At 45.2% G+C, this 26,096-nt stretch overlaps 1 protein-coding gene across 1 annotated transcript in view; it reads left to right on the plus strand.

The window, feature by feature from the left end:
• LOC138945804 (coiled-coil domain-containing protein 39-like) overlaps positions 1–26,096 on the plus strand; it is a 75,811-nt gene that overhangs the window by 23,926 nt on the left and 25,789 nt on the right. Inside the window, exons 10-18 of the mRNA XM_070317314.1 lie at positions 379–468; positions 948–1,112; positions 2,933–3,070; positions 3,721–3,837; positions 9,466–9,605; positions 12,827–12,902; positions 15,823–15,982; positions 16,315–16,421; positions 21,895–21,966. Coding sequence (XP_070173415.1) covers positions 379–468; positions 948–1,112; positions 2,933–3,070; positions 3,721–3,837; positions 9,466–9,605; positions 12,827–12,902; positions 15,823–15,982; positions 16,315–16,421; positions 21,895–21,966 — 1,065 coding nt within the window. The remainder of the gene's footprint in view (positions 1–378; positions 469–947; positions 1,113–2,932; positions 3,071–3,720; positions 3,838–9,465; positions 9,606–12,826; positions 12,903–15,822; positions 15,983–16,314; positions 16,422–21,894; positions 21,967–26,096) is intronic.

The raw sequence follows: 26,096 nt of genomic DNA on the forward strand, positions 1-26,096 counted from the left end.
GTTGTGAGGCTGCTATGTGGAGATGAAACAACTGGGATGGATATCATTGTGAGGCTGCTATGTGGAGATGAAACAACTGGGATGAATATCGTTGTGAGGCTGCTATGTGGAGATGAAACAACTGGGATGAATATCGTTGTGAGGCTGCTATGTGGAGATGAAACAACTGGGATGGATATCATTGTGAGGCTGCTATGTGGAGATGAAACAACTGGGATGAATATCGTTGTGAGGCTGCTATGTGGAGATGAAACAACTGGGATGAATATCGTTGTGAGGCTGCTATATATGTGGAGATGAAACAACTGGGATGAATAAGAAAGCAAAGTGTAAGCATGACAGCTGGTGTTTGAAAGGATGTGTTTGTCATCGTTTCAGGGAAGCTACGCTGCCATGCGGAACCTGAACAGCAAAGTCAACCGTCTGGACCACGACTCACTCAAACAACAGGAGATCCTCTACGGTCAGGTACGCTCCTTGTCTTGTCACGCAGTTTGATTCCAAGTCAGTATTCAAAATAACACACAATTGAAAAGAAATTAAATGCGCATGCATATTTGTAAGTATTATAGGGCAGAATCAAACAGTCGATGCCCACATGTGAACACTTTATTTGAAATGAAGAATTGTTTAAATTTAAGTACTACAATGACATTTAATTTTATTTTTGTGAATGCACAAAGACAGATGAATGCATGCATGCATACTGCTGTACACACACATACACCCACACACGCACACAAATGCACACACACACACTTACATGCACGCACGCATGCACACACACACACACACACACACACACACACACACACACACACACACACACACACACACACACACACACACACACACACACACACACACACACACACACACACACACACACACACATAAAACAACAAATTCTGAAATGTACAACATGAACATGATGTTTTGTGTTGCAGGACTTTGCCCTGCAGCAGCTGGAGCGGAGGATCGGGCGCATGTCGGGCGAACGTTCCAACGAGGAGAAAGTGTCAATGGAACAAAAGCTTAGCGATCTGACCCAGGATCTGGACGCCAAGAACAACACCCACACCCTGCTCTCCCTGCAGCTCAAACGTCTACAGGTACATGGTTTTCCTTCTCTTTTTGCATTTATGTGCTTTATCTTTTATGTACACTGGAGTTTCTATCAAGTCTGTTTTTGTTTAAATGACTTTTTTTTCTTTTTTGTGTGTAAATTTTTGCGCCTCATCTTTTATGTACACTAGAGTTTCTTTAAAGTGTATTTGTATTGAAATTACCGTTTTTGACTCACCTGAGTAATTGGTGAGTAATTAGGATTCATATTTGTATGGCCGGCCGGCCATGGACAAAAAAACACTTAACGTTGAGGTTATCTTGGAAGTTTTTAAAGCTAGACCTCTGAAACTTTGCACCCTTTTAGGGTTTAATGATCTCACGGAGTGACCCCAGTTTGGTTGATCCTCATCAAATTTTGGGGTCAGAGTGGGGTCATGCTTGTTTTCTAAAACTTAACGTTGAGGTTATCGTGGATGTTTTTGAAGCTAGAGCTTTGATGCTATTCACACTTTTAAGGTTGGATAATCTCCCGACTTATCTATATATTTTCTAACGGGATTACACCCACTAACAGTTTGATCTTCAGATTACGCCCACTGGCAGTTTGATGTTCAGATTACGTCCACAAACAGTTTGATGTTGAGATTACGCCCACAAACAGTTTGATCTTCAGATTACGCCCACAAACAGTTTGATGTTCAGATTACGTCCACAAACAGTTTGATGTTCAGATTACGCCCACTGGCAGTTTGATGTTCAGATTACGTCCACAAACAGTTTGATGTTGAGATTACGCCCTCTAACAGTTTGATGTTCAGATTACGTCCACAAACAGTTTGATGTTCAGATTACGCCCACTAACAGTTTGATGTTCAGATTACGCCCACTAACAGTTTGATGTTCAGATTACGCCCACTAACAGTTTGATGTTCAGATTACGCCCACTAACAGTTTGATGTTCAGATTACGCCCACTAACAGTTTGATGTTCAGATTACGCCCACTAACAGTTTGATGTTCAGATTACGCCCACTAACAGTTTGATGTTCAGATTACGCCCACTAACAGTTTGATGTTCAGATTACGCCCACTAACAGTTTGATGTTCAGATTACGTCCACTAACAGTTTCATGTTCAGATTACGCCCACTAACAGTTTGATGTTCAGATTACGCCCACTAACAGTTTGATGTTCAGATTACGCCCACTAACAGTTTGATGTTCAGATTACGTCCACTAACAGTTTCATGTTCAGATTACGCCCACTAACAGTTTGATGTTCAGATTACGTCCACTAACAGTTTGATCTTCAGATTACGCCCACTGGCAGTTTGATGTTCAGATTACGTCCACAAACAGTTTGATGTTGAGATTACGCCCACAAACAGTTTGATCTTCAGATTACGCCCACAAACAGTTTGATGTTGAAAACTCATAACTCATAACTCATAACATTTTATTGATCCAACAAAGGAAATTAATTTAGTCATCAGCACATATAGGTCATTAATTAATAACTATAAAAGAATAAAAGAAGAAAATTCATAAAACCCATGATATAAAAATACCCTTTTTTCTTGCACACCTGACACACCGACACACCAATACACATGCATACATACCTACATACATACCTACATACATACCTACATACATACCTACATACATACATACATACATACATACATACATACATACATACATTCCATGTTAAAGTGTAGTTAAGAACATCACAGTAATTATATCATTGTTTGGATTAACAGATAAGTTTTTATGTAAATGATGATAACAATCCATAATTAACGCTATTGCACTACCAAAAGAAGAGACCAACCAAACACATGCTGTTGCTGTGTGTGCGGGCAGGATGACATTCGCCGTGTGACGCGAGAGCTGGAGACGAGTGGAGCGGAGAAGTGGGACCTGACCAGCAAGATCGAGGAGATCATGCTCTACAACGACAACTCTGAGAGAGAGCTCAGAACCCTCATCAAGAAGAAACAGGTATTTCACACTCTTCCTCTAACTCTCTTCTATTTTTTGTCAATAATATTTGTTTCTCTTTCTCCTCAGGCGTAGGTCTTGTTGTCCTGACTTCTCTGATGATGAACGGAAAGATGGAGACGGTTGGTCTTCGAAGGAGGGGGGGGGGGGGAGGGGGGCAGAGTCTGAAAAAAACAATCCTACTCGATCATCACCGTAAAAGAATCAAGTTGCAACATTTTGCTGTTCTTCACTGGCGGTCGTTATACCAGGATGTACCTGATAACGTGATCTCATTTAAACCTGAAGCAGTATTTATGCAGGATTGTGATATTTTGTACCAGACCCAGTGATGTAAATCTTTATTAGTGATCAAGGGGTATTAATATATTGATTAAACACTGGATTTCCCTTCTTTGAGCCTTGTGAGAGCAGCGGCCACCTGAAATTCATATTTAGGCAGCTTGCTGAGACTACAAAAATGTTCATGTTTGTGTGTTCAGTCATAAAAAAAAAGAAAAAAAGAATTGTAACTACATGTAAAATGGATCGATATATAAATATTATTTGTATTTTGGACCAAAGTATGACATTTTACACAGATCCAGACAGTCGTTGTTGGGTGAGACCGTTATACAAATAAGGTATATTGTTGTTGTTGTTGTTATCAGGACAACATGGTGAACGAGAACATCATGAAGCTGGAGGTGAAGCGACTGCGTGACATGCTCAACGACCGATCCGACGAGGTCATGACCCAGGAGAAGAGGAAGCTGCAACTGGAGACAGTGAGTTTTGTGTCATGCGTCTCTAATTCTCTCTCTCCCTTTCTCACTCTCTCTCTCCCTCTCTAATTCTCTCTCTCCCTCTCTCACTCTCTCGTTTGCATTGCTTATGCCAAAACCCTCGTAAAATAAAATTTTATTTAATTTGATTTGATCTCTCTCTATCTGGCTGTCTGTCTGCCTGTCTGTCGGACATGCTCAACGACCAATCTGACTTCAGGTCCTCACCCAACAGAAGAGGAAGTTGCAACTTGAGACCAGAAGTTTCGTGTCTTGTGTTTCTTCTCTCTCCTGTAAGGATGCTGCACGTTGCATGTGAGGGCCTGGTAGCTCAGTTGGTCACTGGTCATGTGATCCTCGGGTCGGGGGTTCCAGTCCAGGCTGGGGAAGACATGGTAGATCAACTTGACGTTTAGAATGGGAGACATGTGTCCTACCGCTGTGTTACAACTGTAAAGACCTTGGTCAGTATGCCAGAAGTGCTGTTAGCTAATTACACCTAAACAGGCACACACAACACCTAAACAGAAACACACAACACCTAAACAGGCACACACAACACCTGAATAGCACATCTGTCGTTGCTGCTAACTTTCAAGTGGGACTTGTAGCAACCTGAATTTCCCATCTGTGGGATAACAAAGATATGAAAAATGACCCAAAGGAAAGTGTTGATGTGCTTTATCCAGCCAAAACACTGGAACAGCTAATGGCTAGAACAATACAATTTTGCCAAAGGATTGTATAGCTTGTATATAAATGCTGGAACTAAAGTTCTGTGTCAGACAAGTACATACTGACCTTGAACCTAGTTAGAAAATGTATTTTCCAAACTCAAATTATTACATGCAGTTATGCCTGCAATGTGAGATCCGTTCAACTAGAGGACACTAAACCTCCCTTCCTCCTGTTGTCCCTTTGTCCATTAGTTTTACCCAGATATACCTGTCATCACATGTACCTGTCATCACTTGTACCTGTCATCACTTGTACCTATCATCACATGTACCTGTCATCACTTGTACCTGTCATCACTTGTACCTGTCATCACATGTACCTGTCATCACTTGTACCTGTCATCACATGTACCTGTCATCACTTGTACCTGTCATCACATGTACCTGTCATCACTTGTACCTGTCATCACATGTACCTGTCATCACTTGTACCTGTCATCACATGTACCTGTCATCACTTGTACCTGTCATCACATGTACCTGTCATCACTTGTACCTATCATCACATGTACCTGTCATCACTTGTACCTGTCATCACATGTACCTGTCATCACTTGTACCTGTCATCACATGTACCTGTCATCACATGTACCTGTCATCACATGTACCTGTCATCACTTGTACCTGTCATCACATGTACCTGTCATCACTTGTACCTGTCATCACATGTACCTGTCATCACTTGTACCTGTCATCACTTGTACCTGTCATCACTTGTACCTGTCATCACATGTACCTGTCATCATGTGTACCTGTCATCACATGTACCTGTCATCACTTGTATCAGATGGACTGGGTGGCCGAATGGTAACGCACTTGCGCTCGGAAGCGAGAGGTTGCGAGTTTGACCCTGGGTCAGGGCGTTAGCAATTTTCTCCCCCCTTTCCTAACCTAGGTGGTGGGTTCAAGTGCTAGTCTTTCGGATGAGACGAAAAACCGAGGTCCCTTCGTGTACACTACATTGGGGTGTGCACGTTAAAGATCCCACGATTGACAAAAGGGTCTTTCCTGGCAAAATTGTATAGGCATAGATAAAAATGTCCACCAAAATAAGAATAAGAATAAGAATACTTTATTATCTCATAGAGAAATTCAGGGGTGGTACATAACAATAATACAAACAAGACATTGATTTAACATAAAAACATATAGCACTATATAACATGGACATCTTTAAAGCACTGCGCTTACATATTCACGCACACCTACGCGTATAACGAACTATGGCTAAACATCATTGCAAAATATCATAACATACAATATATCGCAGGAAATATACGGTTGTACATAAAACCAATACATACATGTACATTACTACTGATTGCACTGGCAGAAGAGGGGCTGAGTCGGGTATGTGGATGTGTTTACATGTTGCTAAGGGTGATGGATTTGGGGATGAAGCTGTTTTGCAGCCTGAGTGTCCTAGCTTTGTGTGTGCGAAGTCTACGGCCAGAGGGAAGGAGTTCATAGAGGTGGGCTAGGACATGGGACCTATCTGAAGCTATCCGCCTACTCTTTCTCACCACACGCTTTTCATACAGGGACTCCACACTTGCTTGCTGCCTGCCAATCACCTTGCTACTGACATTCACCATTCGCACTAGGACATTCCTGTTCTTCACACTTAGACCTCCATACCAGGACACAAAACCAAAAGTGATGACAGACTCGATGAAAGAGCGGTAGAAAGTTTGAAGGATAGAAGAGTTCACATTCAACTTCCTAAGTTTCTGAAGGCAGTAGATGCGTGACTGACATTTTTTGTGTATGAGGGTGGTGTTTGCATTGAAGGACAGCTTATCATCGATAACTGTGCCAAGATACTTATATTCAGTCACACGCTCAACAGTCACACCATCAATCATCAGGTCAGGGACAGGGGCAGGGTTTCTTCTAAAGTCTATCAGAAGTTCTTTGGTCTTTGTCACATTTAGGTCTAAAAAGTTGTCTTTACACCAGGCGTTGAAACGTTCTACTTCTGCAAAGTAAGTTGCGTCACTATTGGAGAGATCTTCTAGCGCTGTATCATCTGAATATTTGATAAGAAGGGTGGAGTCAGTGCCACTGCAGTCGTTAGTGTAGAGTGTGAACAACACAGGGGAGATAACTGTACCCTGTGGAGAGCCTATGGAGGTGGACCTAAGGGAAGAGAGAGCTGTCTGAAAGCGGACTGACTGGGTTCTGTTAACGAGAAAGTTGATAATCCACAGGATAAGCCTTGGAGTCACGCTGTAGAGGAGAAGTTTCCGGGCCATGAGGCAGGGTTGGATAGTGTTGAAGGCAGAAGAGAAGTCTATGAAAAGAATGCGTACAAAAGAGCCAGGTTTTTCTAAGTGTGTGTATGCGTTGTGTAAGAGTGTGAGTGTGGCGTCATCTGTGCATCTGTTCTGCTCGTATGCAAACTGGAAGGGATCCTGATGGGGCTTGACCTGATGTTCAAAGCACTTCATAACAATAGAGGTGAGAGCTACAGGGCGATAGTCATTCAGGGTTTTGGGCTTGTTGTTCTTGGGGACAGGGCAGATCGTAGAGTTTTTCCAGAGTCTAGGCACAGTGCAATCTTTCAGAGACCAACTAAACAAACGGCTAAAAACAACGGACAACTGACAGGCACATGATCTCAAAACACGTCCACCGATGTTATCAGGACCAACTGCTTTCTTTACATTCAACTTGCTAAAAACCTTCTCAACAGTCTTGCCTTGAATTTCAAAGTCCTCCTCATCACCTGCCATATCTACCTTAAGCTGGGAAGTCACGCTGTCTAAATCATCCTTCAAATCATCTTTCTCGAATCTACAATAGAACTCGTTTAATTTCTCTGAAAATTCAACCTGTTCTTTCATCGGCATGCCATCGCTACTGGATTTTGATTTGGCCTGTCCTGACAAAGTTTTAAGTCCTTTCCATGCGTCTGCTAAGCTACCTGATTCAAACTGTGACTCTACTTTCTCTTTGTACTGTCTCTTCGCTTCCAAAATTTCTTTCCTCAACTTGTTCTGTACTACTTTCCTTTCTACTCTATCTCCAGTCTGAAATGCTACCTTTTTCTCGTTGAGTGTGGCTTTGAGAGACTTTGAAATCCAAGGTTTGTTGTTGGGGTACAATTTCACTGTCTTAGATGGAACAATCATATCCTCACAAAAATTGACATAGTCAGAAATCACTTCAGTAGAATCAAGAAACATGTCCCAATCTGTACACTCAAAACATCCCTGCAACTGCTCTACGCTATCCTGAGACCACACCTTAACTGACTTCTTCACTACGGGTTCTGTCTGAATTTTGGGTTTGTAGGCTGGGACAAGAAATACACTATTGTGGTCTGAGTTACCTACGGGAGGGAGAACAAACGATCGGTAGGCCTTGGGGACGTTTCCATACACTAAGTCTATTGTCTTGTTCTTGCGGGTAGGGACAGTCACGTACTGGTGGAAAGTCGGTAGGTTCGTGCGTAAGTCACAGTCGTTAAAGTCACCTGCAATAAAGTTTGGGGCGTCAGGGGAGATAAGCTGCAACTCTCTGATCACATCTGCTATTTGGGCTGAGGCGTGGGAGGGGTTGGAGTGAGGGGGAGTGTAGATGACCGTAACAAAAATCTGACCAAACTCGCGGGGGAGATAACGGGGTCTAAAAGACACAGACAGTAAATCTAAATCCCGTGTGTTGAGCTGCTTTCTAACCGTTACGCTTGACTTGCTACACCACCGTTCATTGACATATAGGCCCACCCCACCACCCCACCGTTTCCAGCTAATCTTGCTGTCTCTATCTGTTCTAAAAGGCGTACCAAAACCTTCAATCGCAACACTGTCATCACTCACATCCTCATTCCACCAGGTTTCAGAAAAGCACATCAGACACGTATTCTTGTACTCGCTCGTCAATCGCACATTCGCTACCAGTTCCTCAAATACCCGTGTGACTTGGAATAATAGGCCGTGAAAAGTAGGAAATGCGCCGAAATGGCTGCGATCTGCTGGCCGATGTGAATGCGTGATGTATTGTGTAAAAAAATTCCCTCTCACACGGCATAAATAAATCCCTGCGCCTTAAATATGTGCGTGATATAAATTGCACAAAAAACAACAAAAAAACTAAAATCCCTGCGCTTAGAACTGTACCCACGGAATACGCGCGATATAAGCCTCATATTGATTGATTGATTGATTGATACCTGTCATCACATGTACCTGTCATCACTTGTACCTGTCATCACATGTACCTGTCATCACTTGTACCTGTCATCACATGTACCTGTCATCACTTGTACCTGTCATCACATGTACCTCTCATCACTTGTACCTGTCATCACATGTACCTGTCATCATTTGTACCTGTCATCACATGTACCTGTCATCACATGTACCTGTCATCACTTGTACCTGTCATCACATGTACCTGTCATCACATGTACCTGTCATCACATTATACCTGTCATCACATGTACCTGTCATCACATGTACCTGTCATCACTTGTACCTGTCATCACTTGTACCTGTCATCACATGTACCTGTCATCACATGTACCTGTCATCACATGTACCTGTCATCACATGTACCTGTCATCACATGTACCTGTCATCACATGTACCTGTCATCACATGTACCTGTCATCACATTATACCTGTCATCACTTGTACCTGTCATCACTTGTACCTGCACTTTTCAGCACGTGTACGGGTAACGTCATCAAATCTAGTTTTTACATCATGCGTTTGCCAAGATGTGCAGTCTTGGTGGGAGCAAAGCAAGGTATGCATTTGAAACACTGGAGGATAAAAGTGAGTCAGGGGTGACGCAATAAGTACACGTAAGCGTACAGTTCTTGGCTACACGTTTGATCATCTAGAACACGTACTGTATTGACACTAAGTGTTGACTGACTGTGCAGGCGATGAAGGAGCGAATTCAGGAGATCAGCATCCACAAGGAGATGCTGTGGTCGCAGCTCAAGGCGGCCGACGAGGAACGCATGCAGATCAGCACCGAGCTCCATGAGCGTATCTCCAAGATCGACAAGATGCACAAGAGGTAGTCTGTCATGGCGACCATGCAGTGTTGTTCCCAGACCTCCGTCTTTGTTCATTAATTGACGCAAACATATTTGATCTGGTGCATTGCTCTTGTAAGCGAGTGTTTGAATTAACACTACATGTAGTGTATTTGTTGTTTTAGTGATAATGTGATAATGTATATAAACATCTAGGGCTGTTTTCAGTATTGTTGATAACATGTTCTGTTTGATTAAGGGTATTCAGCTGGTATTTCCTTGTTTTCACTACCTATTTTATTCATGTTTTTATTACTTAGTTAGTGGAAGAATCTTTTGTAATGTATGTTTGATGGTGTATGCTTTTAATTAAGCGTTGCTGACTATGAATGTAGATGTAAATGCTTGTATAACTGTGTTTTAATTTTAAATGTGTCAAGCGCAAAGAGCATAATTGTAATGTTATGATGTTGCGCTATATAAATGCTCATTTTATATTATTATTATTAACAATCACCTTTGGAGGCGAAGTTCAATCAAACAGGATTGAGAATTTTAGAGCTAATTTCTTAGCCCTATAAAAACAGTTATATATAGTTACGCATAGGCAACCAAGAACATGCAAGGAGACCGCAGCAGCCAGTCCCTACACAAACATAACTCTACAATGCACAGGTGTGATCAACGTATAAGAACGTTGAGCTATAAATAGCTTGCGCTCTTCAAGGCCGACAACTGCAGAGTCTGCTGTGAAGGGTGACGCTGTCACATTCTGACCCCAGGAGGGACGAATGTCCCATAGTTTTCACACACAGGATGTCTTTGGTCGCAACAATTGTTTTTGCGACCAGGACAAATTCAATCAATCAATCAATGAGGCTTATATCGCGCATATTCCGTGGGTACAGTTCTAGGCGCTCTGCAGTGATGCCGTGTGAGATGAAATTTTATACGGCCAGTAATTGCAGCCATTTCGGCGCATATTTACCTTTCACGGCCTATTATTCCAAGTCACACGGGTATAGGTAGACAATTATTAACTGTGCCTAAGCAATTTTTGCCAGGAAAGACCCTTTTGTCAATCGTGGGATCTTTAACGTGCACACCCAATGTAGTGTACACGGGGGGGGGGAGTTCGGACACCGAAGAGAGTCTGCACACAAATTTGACTCTGAAATAAATTTCCGCCGAACCTGGGATCGAACTCACGCTGACAGCGGCCGACTGAATACAAATCCAGCGCGCTACCAACTGAGCTATATCCCCGCCCCGACCAATATACATTTTGAATCTATGCAGGTCCAACTGACCTGTTAATGTCTTCTGTGTCTGGGAACAACACGACCAAGTGTTGGTGCTGACAGAACCCTTAGCTGTCTTCTGTGTCTGGGAACAACACGACCAAGTGTTGGTGCTGACAGAACCCTTAGCTGTCTTCTGTGTCTGGGAACAAGACCGACCAAGTGTTGGTGCTGACAGAACCCTTCGCTGTCTTCTGTGTCTGGGAACAAGACCGACCAAGTGTTGGTGCTGACAGAACCCTTAGCTGTCTTCTGTGTCTGGGAACAACACGACCAAGTGTTGGTGCTGACAGAACCCTTCGCTGTCTTCTGTGTCTGGGAACAAGACCGACCAAGTGTTGGTGCTGACAGAACCCTTCGCTGTCTTCTGTGTCTGGGAACAAGACCGACCAAGTGTTGGTGTTGACAGAACCCTTAGCTGTCTTCTGTGTCTGGGAACAAGACCGACCAAGTGTTGGTGCTGACAGAACCCTTCGCTGTCTTCTGTGTCTGGGAACAAGACCGACCAAGTGTTGGTGCTGACAGAACCCTTAGCTGTCTTCTGTGTCTGGGAACAAGACCGACCAAGTGTTGGTGCTGACAGAACCCTTAGCTGTCTTCTGTGTCTGGGAACAAGACCGACCAAGTGTTGGTGCTGACAGAACCCTTAGCTGTCTTCTGTGTCTGGGAACAACACGACCAAGTGTTGGTGCTGACAGAACCCTTAGCTGTCTTCTGTGTCTGGGAACAAGACCGACCAAGTGTTGGTGCTGACAGAACCCTTAGCTGTCTTCTGTGTCTGGGAACAACACGACCAAGTGTTGGTGCTGACAGAACCCTTAGCTGTCTTCTGTGTCTGGGAACAAGACCGACCAAGTGTTGGTGCTGACAGAACCCTTCGCTGTCTTCACACCTGGAAAACTCTGAGAAAGTTGGGTCTTGTTGAGGAAAGAGTCTTCAGGGCTCCCCATGGAAATCACTCCTTGAGGATCCCGGGACCCCCACTTTTTATTTTTAGAGGGTCCATGGACTCCCAAAGCAAAGTTTAAGAGGGTCCATGGACTCCCAAAGCAAAGTTTAAGAGGGTCCATGGACTCCCAAAGCGAAGTTTAAGAGGGTCCATGGACTCCCAAAGCAAAGTTTAGAGGGTCCATGGACTCCCAAAGCAAAGTTTAAGAGGGTCCATGGACTCCCAAAGCAAAGTTTAAGAGGGTCCATGGACTCCCAAAGCGAAGTTTAAGAGGGTCCATGGACTCCCAAAGCAAAGTTTAGAGGGTCCCAAGAGTTAAGGGGCTCCAAACCCCCTGAGCACATTGCGGTCCATAAAAGCGTGATCATTTATTAAGTGTCTTTTTCCATGTAAACGCCTGGACAGGTCTGAGATTCAAGATGCTGAGCAAAATCGTTTACAGGAAGAGGACTAGCTTTAATGCTGCATACATTAACCTTACCTGAGTTTGAGTCTTGAATGATGAAGGGATTCTTGAAGTCTTGAATGATGAAGGGATTCTTGAAGTCTTGAATGATGAAGGGATTCTTCAAGTCTTGAATGATGAAGGGATTCTTGAAGTCTTGAATGATGAAGGGATTCTTGAAGTCACATTAACCTTACCTGAGTTTGAGTCTTGAATGATGAAGGGCTTCTTGAAGTCTTGAATGATGAAGGGATTCTTGAAGTCTTGAATGATGAAGGGCTTCTTGAAGTCACATTAACCTTACCTGAGTTTGAGTCTTGAATGATGAAGGGATTCTTGAAGTCTTGAATGATGAAGGGATTCTTGAGTCTTGAATGATGAAGGGATTCTTGAAGTCTTGAATGATGAAGGGATTCTTGAAGTCTTGAATGATGAAGGGATTCTTCAAGTCTTGAATGATGAAGGGATTCTTGAAGTCTTGATATTGAAACATTTGCAGTGTTATATAGCAGTGTCTGATGTTTTGGTCGGTCAAGCGTTAATGGTACTGTGTTTTGTTTCCTGCAGGTATGACATCCTGATGGTTTCCATGGCGCCGCCTGAAGGGGAGGAGGAGAGGTCACAGGCCTACTACGTCATCAAGGTCAGTCTCCTTCCACAAGTGAAACAGACATGGCATATTGTGTGACCAAAGGTTTTTCGCGCTTGGCAAATGTAGACATTTCCGTTGATCCTTTTTGGCTCAACGTATTACAGCAGTCCCTGCAATGTACGGCCCCCAGCGTGAGCGGACACCTGACATGTACGGACACATTTGCTCGGCACGGAGTGTTTTCCTTCTATATTTTGCCCCCCCCCCCCCCCCCCCCCCCCCCCTTAAACGGACACCTGCAAAACGTGGACGCGGACACTCATTTTCGGTCCCAACAGCAGGTCATACCTCCAATGTACGGACAGACCATCGTCAAATTTTCACCACAACAAAATCGATAACAGAGCAGTCCGGCTCTTGGTACAAAGATCACAGCCGCAATGGCGTGATGACAGTCACTGATAACTTGAGTGCACGTGTACCCATCAGGAGGGGGGGTAGTTTTGGTCAGGAGTGGAGTACATGCGAAGATGCCAACATGAAACTGCACTGTGCTCTTTATTCTTGTCTGTTGGACGTAAACAACAGAAACCACAGTCGATGAAGGTCCTGAGCGAAAGAGAGTGAAAAACCGGCCACAGTTCTCAGCATCGTGTGTCTGTGTGTAACCTCTTTCATTGACAAGATACTCTTGTTTCCCCTCAGCCTTGACCAGTGAGTCGGTTGACTAATCTGTGAACCCTTCAGTTGTCTGGCTTTGTCAAAAGTTATGACACAGTCAACTGGTTTTGCTCTGAGTGAACAGTGCAGCTGGCCTCTCTGGCCACAGCCCCAAACAGTAGTGGCTGGAGGGAGTGAGAGAGAGGGAAGGGGGGGGGGGGGGGTGGAGGGGTAGCTGGCTAAACTCTGTGGGGTGTCCGGTGTCACTGCATGTCAGCAGGAAGAGCATTGGAGAGAAATAGAGAGGTGTACTCTTCCACACAATTTCCAAGCATCAGTTGTCAAGGCTTGGGGTAGGCATTAGTGAGGGAGAGTGGGAGCTGTTATGTACTGTGTATTTCCCACTGAAGAGTGAAAAGTCACTGCCATGCCACATGATCGACATGCAGTCAATAAACAGGGTTCGTACAGAGTCCTTGAACCCTGGAAAACTCCTTGAAAATTGGAAAACCTTTTCCAGGCCTTGAAAAGTGCTTGAAAATAGAGTTTTGTTAAATAGTCATTGAAAAGTACTTGATTTTTCCAAATTGTTGCCTATACATTTCGTCAGCAGCTTGTCTTATTTAAAACAAAAATGCAACCCCCTTTTTTTTCGTCAAATACAGTACACACATTTTGGGAGAATAAAAGATCGAGTGAAAACGAAAGCAGACGAACTAACTATTACTAGTCACCCGTAGTTGCTTCCCTTCCCGGAAGTTGGCAAGGGAAACAACTACGGAATGACTAATAGTTTGCAGACGCGGAGAACCGCAGTGGCATTTTTATATCTCTTCCTGTGTCTTAGCGTGGAAAATGGGGAAAGGCAACTGCGTCTTCAATCGTCAATGGCTTGCCAATGCAAAATACAAAGCTTGGCTTGTAGAAGCATCGGATAAATCGAAACATCATGCGCGATGCTTCGTGTGTAAAAAAGACTTCAACATTTCGAGCATGGGAGAAGCCGCCTTGAAAAGCCACATGGCCGGTGCACGACACCAGATGCTCATCAAAGGAAATGAAAAATGGTGCTTATCATTAGTTTTTGAACATCCAATGATTTAAATCGGCGTGCGGGAAGAGGGTATAATAACTAGCGAGTGTTTCATTGCGAGCTTTGAAGGTAAGAGGGTGCTTGATTTTCTCTTCAGAAGGTCTTGAAAGTCCTTGAATTTTAGAAGAAAAAAACTGTACGAACCCTGAATAAAGCCAGACAAGAAGAAAATAAATTACATGATTATGACATGCAGCTCTATCTGCTGCTATTTATTCAAACTGGTTTTCAAGCTTATTCTTGCAAAGCATCTGCACACGCTCCTCTGTGCTGTGTTTGTGTGGCTGCTTTCGTATGTCAGTGCATGGTGAGTGTGTTCACTGCCTTGAGGATTTATTTTATCTCTTCTTTTCAACACTTTTCATACAAATCATTTTTACAGAACGTTTAAAGAAGTATTAGGAGTTTATTGTTATTGTTTAGTAGCCACAAGAAGTGATTAGCATAGACTCAATCCTGTTGTTTGTGTGTCTCTGTGTGAGTGTATGGGGGAGGGGGTGGTGTGGTCACCCCTCCCGTGACCGGATACCTGCAATGTACGAACAGTTTTGCTATGGGCCAAGGGTGTCCGTTTATGAGAGGGACTGCTGTAGAACATATCAAGTTTATTGCTCGAAAGTGATGGACCAGATTTCTATGTGTTGCAATTTTATAACGTAACTTGTACATATTCCTAACTTAAGATACTCAAGAAAGAAAGACATTGACAAACAGCGCACACAAAGGATTCTGCTGTAGCCAATTGCAGACGTTTAGCTGAATATTTGCCTGCACATGACATCTTGCAATAATTTAGCATTGTACAGTGTATGTGGGGCAGGATCACTCAGTAGTCCCCCTTGTCACTCAATCAGCTGCTCTGCAGAGTTGTCTGCCGGGCTTGGGGGACTGAGCTGTATATATATATATATATATAGCTCAAACGTTCAATGGCTGCTGGCGAGAAACCTGGTACGCTCTAGCAGAAACTCACTCCTGAAAAGTTTGCAAAGTCTTTTTTACCCAAAATGTAGTGCCAAAGCTTCTTGCAGCAGCATGCGGTAAGTAGACTTCGTCCAGTTAATATCAGTTTTGACACACGTGTAGCTACAGTATGTAAGCAAGGTCACGCTGACCCTGCGCTGTGTGTATAGGCCGCCCAGGAGAAGGAGGAGCTGCAGGGGGATGATGATGATGATGATGATGATGATGATGATGATGATGATGATGTGTGTACAGGCCGCCCAGGAGAAGGAGGAGCTCCAGAGGGAGGGTGACGACCTTGATGCTCGCATCCGCAAGGCGGAGAAGGAGATCCGCGCCCTGGAGAACACGCTCAAGCTAATGAACGGCCGCAACGAGCAGTACCGCAAGTCCTTCAACAAGATCACAGAGACCAGTATGTATGATGAAAAACAGTGCGTTTGGAGATTGAGGGGGGGGGGGGGGGGGAGGGTGTAATAAAGTAGTACCACCAGCACTTGGTTCATGGAGACCTTCAGCTTTATGTGTAGCCAGGCATTTTGTAAAGATGTAAGGAAGATGAAAAGAGCTCCACTGCTGCTGATGATGATTGTTGTTGTGAGTGTATGCATGGGTGCTGGTGACGATGACGATGAAGTTGACGATGTTATAATGATGATGATTATGACGATGATGACAATGACGACGATGATGATGGTGACGACGATGATGGTGATGATGATGACAATGATGATGATGATGTTACAGGTGATGAAATGGAGGAGAAGCTACGACTGGAGGAACAGATGCGGGCGGTGATGGACAAGTACAAGTACAAGCGACGTCAGATCCGCGAGCTGCAGGAAGACCTGCATGTCAGTAATCTCCCTGTTGTTGCCATCTAGCTTCACATACGTATCTGATTGGGTTAAAACAAAATAAGTGTGAATATCAGTTACCCCAGCAGTTTGAATCATGTGGACTGGACCTAAAAGTAACCTTGATTTTAGGTGTTAAGTTGGGTGAAGATATGATCTCTCAATCTGCAGGGTATAACTGAAAGGAATCATGACTATGATACTGTATATCGTTTTTGTTAAATATACAAGATACAAGATACAAGATATTTATTCACCAATTTTGCAAAAGGATTTCATCTTGGCACGGCACGGTAAAAATAAAATAAAAACCAACCAGACACATATGCAGACACACATCACCATGCATGCATACATACGTACATTACACTGTCATGCACACACAGACACAACTCACACACACACACACACACACAATTATTTACATACTCACACATAACCAGCCACATATCTACATCACAAATTCACATCGTCGCCTTGTAAAGGTAAAAACCATATCAGTTTAAAAGGGGTGCCAGTAATATCAATGCAACATTAGTGAATACTAGAACAATACCTAAAAATTATAATCCATTTAAAAGTAAGTAGTACACGTAATTATTATCATTTAGTCAGATCATCACATAAAATTATATAATCATAATCTAGCCAGTTTAAAACAACAGTATTAACAGACTATCACAGATCTACTCAAGCACCTGAACCTAGAGTCACATTGCACAAAACTACTACCATCACAGAACTACTCAAGCACCTAAAAAATAAGGACCATTCCACATTGCACATACTTCCACTATCACAAGTTATGAGAACAGTAATGGAATGCAGTGAAAGGACTAAGTAACAAAAGACCCCCCCCCCCCCCCCCCCCCCCCCCCCCCCCCCCCCCCCCCCCCCCCATCCTATAACTACAGTATATTACAACGTCTTCTCTACAGGAGTTGTCAGTACAGCATGGGGGATGAAGCTAGAGCGAAATATACAGTCTGTCATTCTGTTTTAATCACAAAATGTTAAAATTGCAATACATAGAAAGACTTTAATGATGGTCACTAATGTATTGAATGCCATTATTTCAATTGCCAGCTTGCGGATTGAGTTTGTGAATCTTGCCTGCAAACTTTGACAGTGTGAAAAAGACAGATGTAATGTCTGGGACAGGCTGATCTTTCTTAACCCAGTGTGGGATTTTCAGTGGGGCGACCACCCCCAACCCAGCGCGTCCCCGGGTGGCGGATAGGGGAACGGTCTTCAGATATGGAGATCAGCCGCTTGCGGCCGCGGACCAAACTGGCTCCGGGTGGGATCCCGGCAAATCCTCCCCCCTGTGCTCTCAGGGTAGGACGTACGGGCCATGAGCTAAGGGTGAGGTAACCCCGACAGAAAACCCCGAATGCTGAAGACGGAGGACCCGGGCCGCACGGCGCATTCTAACAAACCACGGGTACACGCACTTACGCAAATGATGACACAATCAACCAGCACAGATGGAAATGGCGCTCGCCCATTGAGGACCCCCCAGGGTGGAGCAGCGTCGGGTCCCATGCCTCAAAGGGACCCAGCCCCAACTACTGGAGGTCCCTCCCGTCCGTCTTGTCACGCCAGGGGACGCGGGAGGAAAGTGACTGGCACCACCACAACCAGGAAGAAACCCAGTCAGCAGCGACCTTTTCAGGTCATGCACTGGAACGCAGAAAGTATCCTGAACAAGAAGACAGAGTTGGAGCATATCCTGCATGAGAAGAACATCAACATCTGCTGTATTCAGGAGACGCACCTGACACCACAAAAGTCCTTCAAAGTGAGAGGCTACCAATGCCTTAGGTCCGACAGAACAGACCGAAGCAAAGGAGGAATCCTGACCCTCATCAGGAACAACATCAATGCCTGTTTGATAGAAACGCACATGGAGGACTCCGAATATCAGGTGATTCGAATCCAGACGAAGACATCAGAATTCCATCTTGTCAACTTCTACTGCCCCAATGATAGACACCTCGCCCTTGACACGATCCCCGCAAAGGCCTCCAACTTCATCGTGGTGGGTGACTTCAACAGTCATTCACAGAGTTGGGGATATGACCACCTGGATCGGAGAGGAGAAGAGGTGGAGAACTGGCAGGACGACAAAGGTCTCATCCTTTTGAACAGTCCCTTTGACTGCCCTACATTCTACTCCAGAAGATGGCACACTACATCAACTCCTGACCTAGCCTTCTGCACGGAAGACATGCACCAGCTAACCAGCAGAGAGGTCGGAGAACAGCTAGGTGGAAGTGACCATCGGCCAGTCTTTTTGACCCTGGGCATGGAGTCCTGCACTGAAGCTTCCTTCCCACGGTGGAACTACAAAAGAGCGAACTGGTTCCTCTTTAGACACCGCACCAGCGAACTCACCAAAGACATCAGAGTCGAGGGTCGAGACATCAACATGGTGGCGAAGGACTTCAACATGAGCATCCTCAGAGCAGCGCGTGAGTCCATTCCCAGGGGTGCCAGGAGAGACTATAAGCCCTACTGGAGCAATGAATTGCAGGAACTGGATGATGATCTGGCAGACGCCAGAAGGGAAGCAGAAGTCAACCCGTCACAAAACAACAACATCCGCCTCCAGGAAGCCAAAGCCAAATTTCTCAAAAAGAAGCTACAGGCAAGACGGAGAAGCTGGCAAGAGAAAACAAGCTCTCTGAACCTTGAGAAGGATGGCAGAAAGCTCTGGAGGCTCACCAAGCAGTTGAATGATGAGAACACCAGCAGAGGAAAGATCACATTAGAAGAGAACGGGAAGGTGCTAACTGGAAAGCATGCTGCCAACCAATTTGCTGAAAGCTATGCAGCTGAGAGCAACCTCCATGTTAGCCCCGAGAAACAGAGAGAAGCAAGAAGAGAGAAAAGAGAGAGACCTGCCAGACAGTCGACAGTGGACGCCATGAGTCAACCACTCACACTCCACGAGCTGCACTCAGCTCTGAAAAAGTCAAAGGCAAAGAAGTCCCCTGGCCCAGACGGCATCACCAACGAGATGCTAACCCACCTTGGTAGTGCAGCAGAGAACAAGCTACTCGAGGTCTTCAACAGCAGCTGGCAAGAAGGATCGCTACCACAACTCTGGCGAGAAGCGATCATGATCCCCATCTTAAAAAAAGGGAAGGATCCAAAGAAGGCCACCAGCTATCGCCCAATCAGCCTCACCAGCTGTGTTGTGAAGACCTTGGAGAGAATTGTGAACGAGCGCCTCAGGTGGTACCTGGAATCCAGGAACCTCCTCGCCCCTGAACAAGCTGGATTCCGACAGTTCCGCAGCACTGAAGATCAGGTCACTTACCTAGCGCAAGAAGTTGAAGATGCCTTTCAGGAACAGAAGCTGGTCTTCGTCACCTGGATAGATCTTCAGAAGGCCTTTGACAAGGTCTGGAAAGATGGACTCCTTGTAAAACTGCTGAGGAAAGGCGTGTCCAGCAACATGTACCAGTGGATTCGCTCTTACCTCTATAACCGCAGGGCAAGAGTTAACGTCGACCAGACCAAAAGCAAGAAGTTCCTCCTTCGTCATGGCGTCCCTCAGGGCGGAGTCCTCTCCCCCACACTCTTCCTTCTCTTCATCGACGATCTGGTGTCTGAGATGCCCAAGGGGATCAAAGCTGCTCTCTACGCAGACGACCTTGTGATCTGGTGCAAGGAGGAGCACGCAAGTACTGCCACCTACAGAATGCAGCAAGCGGCAGATAGGCTGAACGCATGGGCAGAAGATTGGTGCGTCTCCATCAACAAGGAGAAATCCTCCACCACCCTATTCACACTGTCGCCAAAGCAGAAAGCCGGAACCATTAGGCTTGGTGGAACTCCTCTGAGAGAGGATGAAGAAGCAACGTACCTTGGTGTCACCTTTGATAGACGGCAGACCTGGAAACCACACATTGCACAGGCAGAGACGAAGGCCCGGCGCAAGCTAGCCATACTCAGGAAGCTGGCAGGTACCACCTGGGGAGCGAACGAGAAGATACTGAAGACAGTATACCAGGGAACAATCAGACCCCACCTCGAGTACGGCTCCACAGCGTGGTCAACCTCAGCCAAGACAAACCTGCAGACCCTTGACCGTGTGCAAAACCAGGCCCTCCGACTCATCACCGGTGCAATGAAATCCACGCCCATCAAGGAAATGGAGAAGCTTACCACCATCCAACCCCTCTGTCAGAGAAGAGAAGCCAAGACTATGGTACAGGCCGAGAAGCTCAAGTGCCTACCCGACCACCCCATGAAGCACAGACTGAGCAACCTCACCAAGAACCGGCTTAAACGGAGCAGTTTTGTACACGAGAGCAAGAGACTTTCTCGACAGTACAGGGAAGTCCTTCCACAGAACACTCTACCTCTGACTCAAGAAGAAGAGGAAACCCCCAAGGCAACAGAGAAACCAGGCATCCAGATCTGCACCAGTGTTCCACATGTTACCTCAGGAGAAGATCAGAATGACACAGCTCGACAGGCACTCACCTTAGCCCTGATCGACGAACAGTACCCAAAAGAGGCGTGGATCCATGTATACACCGATGGATCAGCAACTAACGCCGTGCTCAATGGAGGTGCAGGCATTCTCATCCAGTTCCCTGGGGGACATACAGCTACATCCAGCGTTGCCACTGGCAAACACTGCACAAACTATAAAGCAGAAGCAGAAGCTCTCATGCAGGCCGCCTCCTTCGTTCAGGACTCCGCAGACTCTTGCTACCAAGTTGTCTTCCTCTCGGACGCCCTTTCAGTCCTTCAGGCCCTAGAGAACGACAAACTCCCACAGCTGGCCAAAGCATTACAGATGGTCAGACAAACCAGAAGAGTTGTCCTCCAGTGGATACCAGCACACTGTGGGATACCAGGAAATGAAAGGGCAGATGAGCTGGCAAAAGAAGGAGCCGTGGAAGACCAACCTGAAAACAGTGTCAGCTTTAGTGAGCAGAAGACAATCATCAAGGCATTGATGAGGCCAAGGACAAACAGAGATGACTACCACACAATGTCCAGTGAGCAGCAAGTCAACCTCATCAGGCTGCGTACTGGCCACAACAGGCTCAATGCTCACATGAACCGAAAGTTCAAGCTGGCGCCATCACCAACCTGTGCCTGCGGTCAAGAGGACCAAACAGCGGAACACATCTTACAGCGATGTCCCTTACTAGATGAGGAACGAAAAGAAGTGTGGCCGTCACCAACTCCCTTGCAGACCAAACTATACGGCAGTCGACAGGAGTTGGAGAAAACGACAACATTTATCACCAGTGCTGGACTGATTGTGTAACCTCTGCGAACGCCAAGAAGAAGAAGAAGAAGAGATGTAATGTCACAGAGCTGAAAAGACACTGGGGTTGTTATGTATGTTTTGATTTTGCGGAAAGAGTTGTTTTTTTATGTGTAGCTGACTGCATGTATTGAATATGTGTGAGTTTTCTAGTGAAATGTTTGATCGTTTCAGACAATGAGCACCACCCTGGAAAATCTGTCTCGCGATGAGGACGCATACGTTGGTATGATCGAGGAGAAGAAGGTAAGACTTGAGGATTCGTTTTTATTAATGACTAAGCCAATTTTTGCTTTGATAATGAATTTCCTGAGCGCTTTGCAATGAACTCCCCCGTTGTCCTGTGATCAGTCACAAAGTGCAGTGTCCAATGTTGTGTGTGTTGTGTGATCAGTCACAAAGTGCAGTGTCCAGTGTTGTGTGTGTGTTGTGTGATCAGTCACAAAGTGCTGTGTCCAGTGTTGTGTGTGTGTTGTGTGATCAGTCACAAAGTGCAGTGTCCAGTGTTGTGTGTGTGTTGTGTGATCAGTCACAAAGTGCAGTGTCCAGTGTTGTGTGTGTTGTGTGATCAGTCACAAAGTGCAGTGTCCAGTGTTGTGTGTGTGTTGTGTGATCAGTCACAAAGTGCAGTGTCCAGTGTTGTGTGTGTGTTGTGTGATCAGTCACAAAGTGCAGTGTCCAGTGTTGTGTGTGTTGTGTGATCAGTCACAAAGTGCAGTGTCCAGTGTTGTGTGTGTGTTGTGTGATCAGTCACAAAGTGCAGTGTCCAGTGTTGTGTGTGTTGTGTGATCAGTCACAAAGTGCAGTGTCCAGTGTTGTGTGTGTTGTGTGATCAGTCACAAAGTGCAGTGTCCAGTGTTGTGTGTGTTGTGTGATCAGTCACAAAGTGCAGTGTCCAGTGTTGTGTGTGTTGTGTGATCAGTCACAAAGTGCAGTGTCCAATGTTGTGTGTGTTGTGTGATCAGTCACAAAGTGCAGTGTCCAGTGTTGTGTGTGTTGTGTGATCAGTCACAAAGTGCTGTGTCCAGTGTTATGTGTGTTGTGTGATCAGTCACAAAGTGCAGTGTCCAGTGTTGTGTGTATTGTGTGATCAGTCACAAAGTGCTGTGTCCAGTGTTGTGTGTGTGTTGTGTGATCAGTCACAAAGTGCAGTGTCCAGTGTTGTGTGTGCAGTCACAAAGTGCAGTGTCCAGTGTTGTGTGTGTGTTGTGTGTGCAGTCACAAAGTGCAGTGTCCAGTGTTGTGTGTGTGTTGTGTGATCAATTACAAAGTGCAGTGTCCAGTGTTGTGTGTGCAGTCACAAAGTGCAGTGTCCAGTGTTGTGTGTGTGTTGTGTGTGCAGTCACAAAGTGCAGTGTCCAGTGTTGTGTGTGTGTTGTGTGATCAGTCACAAAGTGCAGTGTCCAGTGTTGTGTGTGTGTTGTGTGATCAATTACAAAGTGCAGTGTCCAGTGTTGTGTGTGCAGTCACAAAGTGCAGTGTCCAGTGTTGTGTGTGTGTTGTGTGATCAATTACAAAGTGCAGTGTCCAGTGTTGTGTGTGCAGTCACAAAGTGCAGTGTCCAGTGTTGTGTGTGTGTTGTGTGATCAATTACAAAGTGCAGTGTCCAATGTTGTGTGTGTGTTGTGTGATCAGTCACAAAGTGCAGTGTCCTGTGTTGTGTGTGTGTTGTGTGATCAGTCACAAAGTGCAGTGTCCAGTGTTGTGTGTGTGTAGTGTGATCAGTCACAAAGTGCAGTGTCCAGTGTTGTGTGTGTGTTGTGTGATCAGTCACAAAGTGCAGTGTCCAGTGTTGTGTGTGTGTTGTGTGATCAGTCACAAAGTGCTGTGTCCAGTGTTGTGTGTGTTGTGTGATCAGTCACAAAGTGCTGTGTCCAGTGTTGTGTGTGTTGTGTGATCAGTCACAAAGTGCAGTGTCCAGTGTTGTGTGTGTTGTGTGATCAGTCACAAAGTGCAGTGTCCAGTGTTGTGTGTGTGTTGTGTGATCAATTACAAAGTGCAGTGTCCAGTGTTGTGTGTGCAGTCACAAAGTGCAGTGTCCAGTGTTGTGTGTGTGTTGTGTGTGCAGTCACAAAGTGCAGTGTCCAGTGTTGTGTGTGTGTTGTGTGATCAATTACAAAGTGCAGTGTCCAGTGTTGTGTGTGCAGTCACAAAGTGCAGTGTCCAGTGTTGTGTGTGTGTTGTGTGTGCAGTCACAAAGTGCAGTGTCCAGTGTTGTGTGTGTGTTGTGTGATCAGTCACAAAGTGCAGTGTCCAGTGTTGTGTGTGTGTTGTGTGATCAATTACAAAGTGCAGTGTCCAGTGTTGTGTGTGCAGTCACAAAGTGCAGTGTCCAGTGTTGTGTGTGTGTTGTGTGATCAATTACAAAGTGCAGTGTCCAGTGTTGTGTGTGCAGTCACAAAGTGCAGTGTCCAGTGTTGTGTGTGTGTTGTGTGATCAGTCACAAAGTGCAGTGTCCAATGTTGTGTGTGTGTTGTGTGATCAGTCACAAAGTGCAGTGTCCTGTGTTGTGTGTGTGTTGTGTGATCAATTACAAAGTGCAGTGTCCAATGTTGTGTGTGTGTTGTGTGATCAGTCACAAAGTGCAGTGTCCAGTGTTGTGTGTGTGTTGTGTGATCAGTCACAAAGTGCAGTGTCCAGTGTTGTGTGTGTGTTGTGTGATCAGTAACAAAGTGCAGTGTCCAGTGTTGTGTGTGTGTTGTGTGATCAGTCACAAAGAGCAGTGTCCAGTGTTGTGTGTGTGTTGTGTGTGCAGTCACAAAGTGCAGTGTCCAGTGTTGTGTGTGTGTTGTGTGATCAGTCACAAAGTGCAGTGTCCAGTGTTGTGTGTGTGTTGTGTGATCAATTACAAAGTGCAGTGTCCAGTGTTGTGTGTGCAGTCACAAAGTGCAGTGTCCAGTGTTGTGTGTGTGTTGTGTGATCAATTACAAAGTGCAGTGTCCAGTGTTGTGTGTGCAGTCACAAAGTGCAGTGTCCAGTGTTGTGTGTGTGTTGTGTGATCAATTACAAAGTGCAGTGTCCAATGTTGTGTGTGTGTTGTGTGATCAGTCACAAAGTGCAGTGTCCAGTGTTGTGTGTGTGTTGTGTGATCAGTCACAAAGTGCAGTGTCCAGTGTTGTGTGTGTGTTGTGTGATCAGTCACAAAGTGCAGTGTCCAGTGTTGTGTGTGTGTTGTGTGATCAGTCACAAAGTGCAGTGTCCAATGTTGTGTGTGTGTTGTGTGATCAGTCACAAAGTGCAGTGTCCTGTGTTGTGTGTATTGTGTGATCAGTCACAAAGTGCTGTGTCCAGTGTTGTGTGTGTTGTGTGATCAGTCACAAAGTGCAGTGTCCAGTGTTGTGTGTGTTGTGTGATCAGTCACAAAGTGCAGTGTCTAGTGTTGTGTGTGTGTTGTGTGATCAGTCACAAAGTGCAGTGTCCAGTGTTGTGTGTGCAGTCACAAAGTGCAGTGTCCAGTGTTGTGTGTGTGTTGTGTGTGCAGTCACAAAGTGCAGTGTCCAGTGTTGTGTGTGTGTTGTGTGATCAATTACAAAGTGCAGTGTCCAGTGTTGTGTGTGCAGTCACAAAGTGCAGTGTCCAGTGTTGTGTGTGTGTTGTGTGTGCAGTCACAAAGTGCAGTGTCCAGTGTTGTGTGTGTGTTGTGTGATCAGTCACAAAGTGCAGTGTCCAGTGTTGTGTGTGTGTTGTGTGATCAATTACAAAGTGCAGTGTCCAGTGTTGTGTGTGCAGTCACAAAGTGCAGTGTCCAGTGTTGTGTGTGTGTTGTGTGATCAATTACAAAGTGCAGTGTCCAGTGTTGTGTGTGCAGTCACAAAGTGCAGTGTCCAGTGTTGTGTGTGTGTTGTGTGATCAGTCACAAAGTGCAGTGTCCAATGTTGTGTGTGTGTTGTGTGATCAGTCACAAAGTGCAGTGTCCAGTGTTGTGTGTGTGTTGTGTGATCAATTACAAAGTGCAGTGTCCAATGTTGTGTGTGTGTTGTGTGATCAGTCACAAAGTGCAGTGTCCAGTGTTGTGTGTGTGTTGTGTGATCAGTCACAAAGTGCAGTGTCCAGTGTTGTGTGTGTGTTGTGTGATCAGTCACAAAGTGCAGTGTCCAGTGTTGTGTGTGTGTTGTGTGATCAGTCACAAAGTGCAGTGTCCAATGTTCTGTGTGTGTTGTGTGATCAGTCACAAAGTGCAGTGTCCAGTGTTGTGTGTGTGTTGTGTGATCAGTAACAAAGTGCAGTGTCCAGTGTTGTGTGTGTTGTGTGATCAGTCACAAAGTGCAGTGTCCAGTGTTGTGTGTATTGTGTGATCAGTCACAAAGTGCTGTGTCCAGTGTTGTGTGTGTGTTGTGTGATCAGTCACAAAGTGCAGTGTCCAGTGTTGTGTGTGT

This window comes from Littorina saxatilis, linkage group LG13 (genome assembly GCF_037325665.1).
Source record: "Littorina saxatilis isolate snail1 linkage group LG13, US_GU_Lsax_2.0, whole genome shotgun sequence".
Lineage (NCBI taxonomy): Eukaryota > Metazoa > Mollusca > Gastropoda > Littorinimorpha > Littorinidae > Littorina > Littorina saxatilis.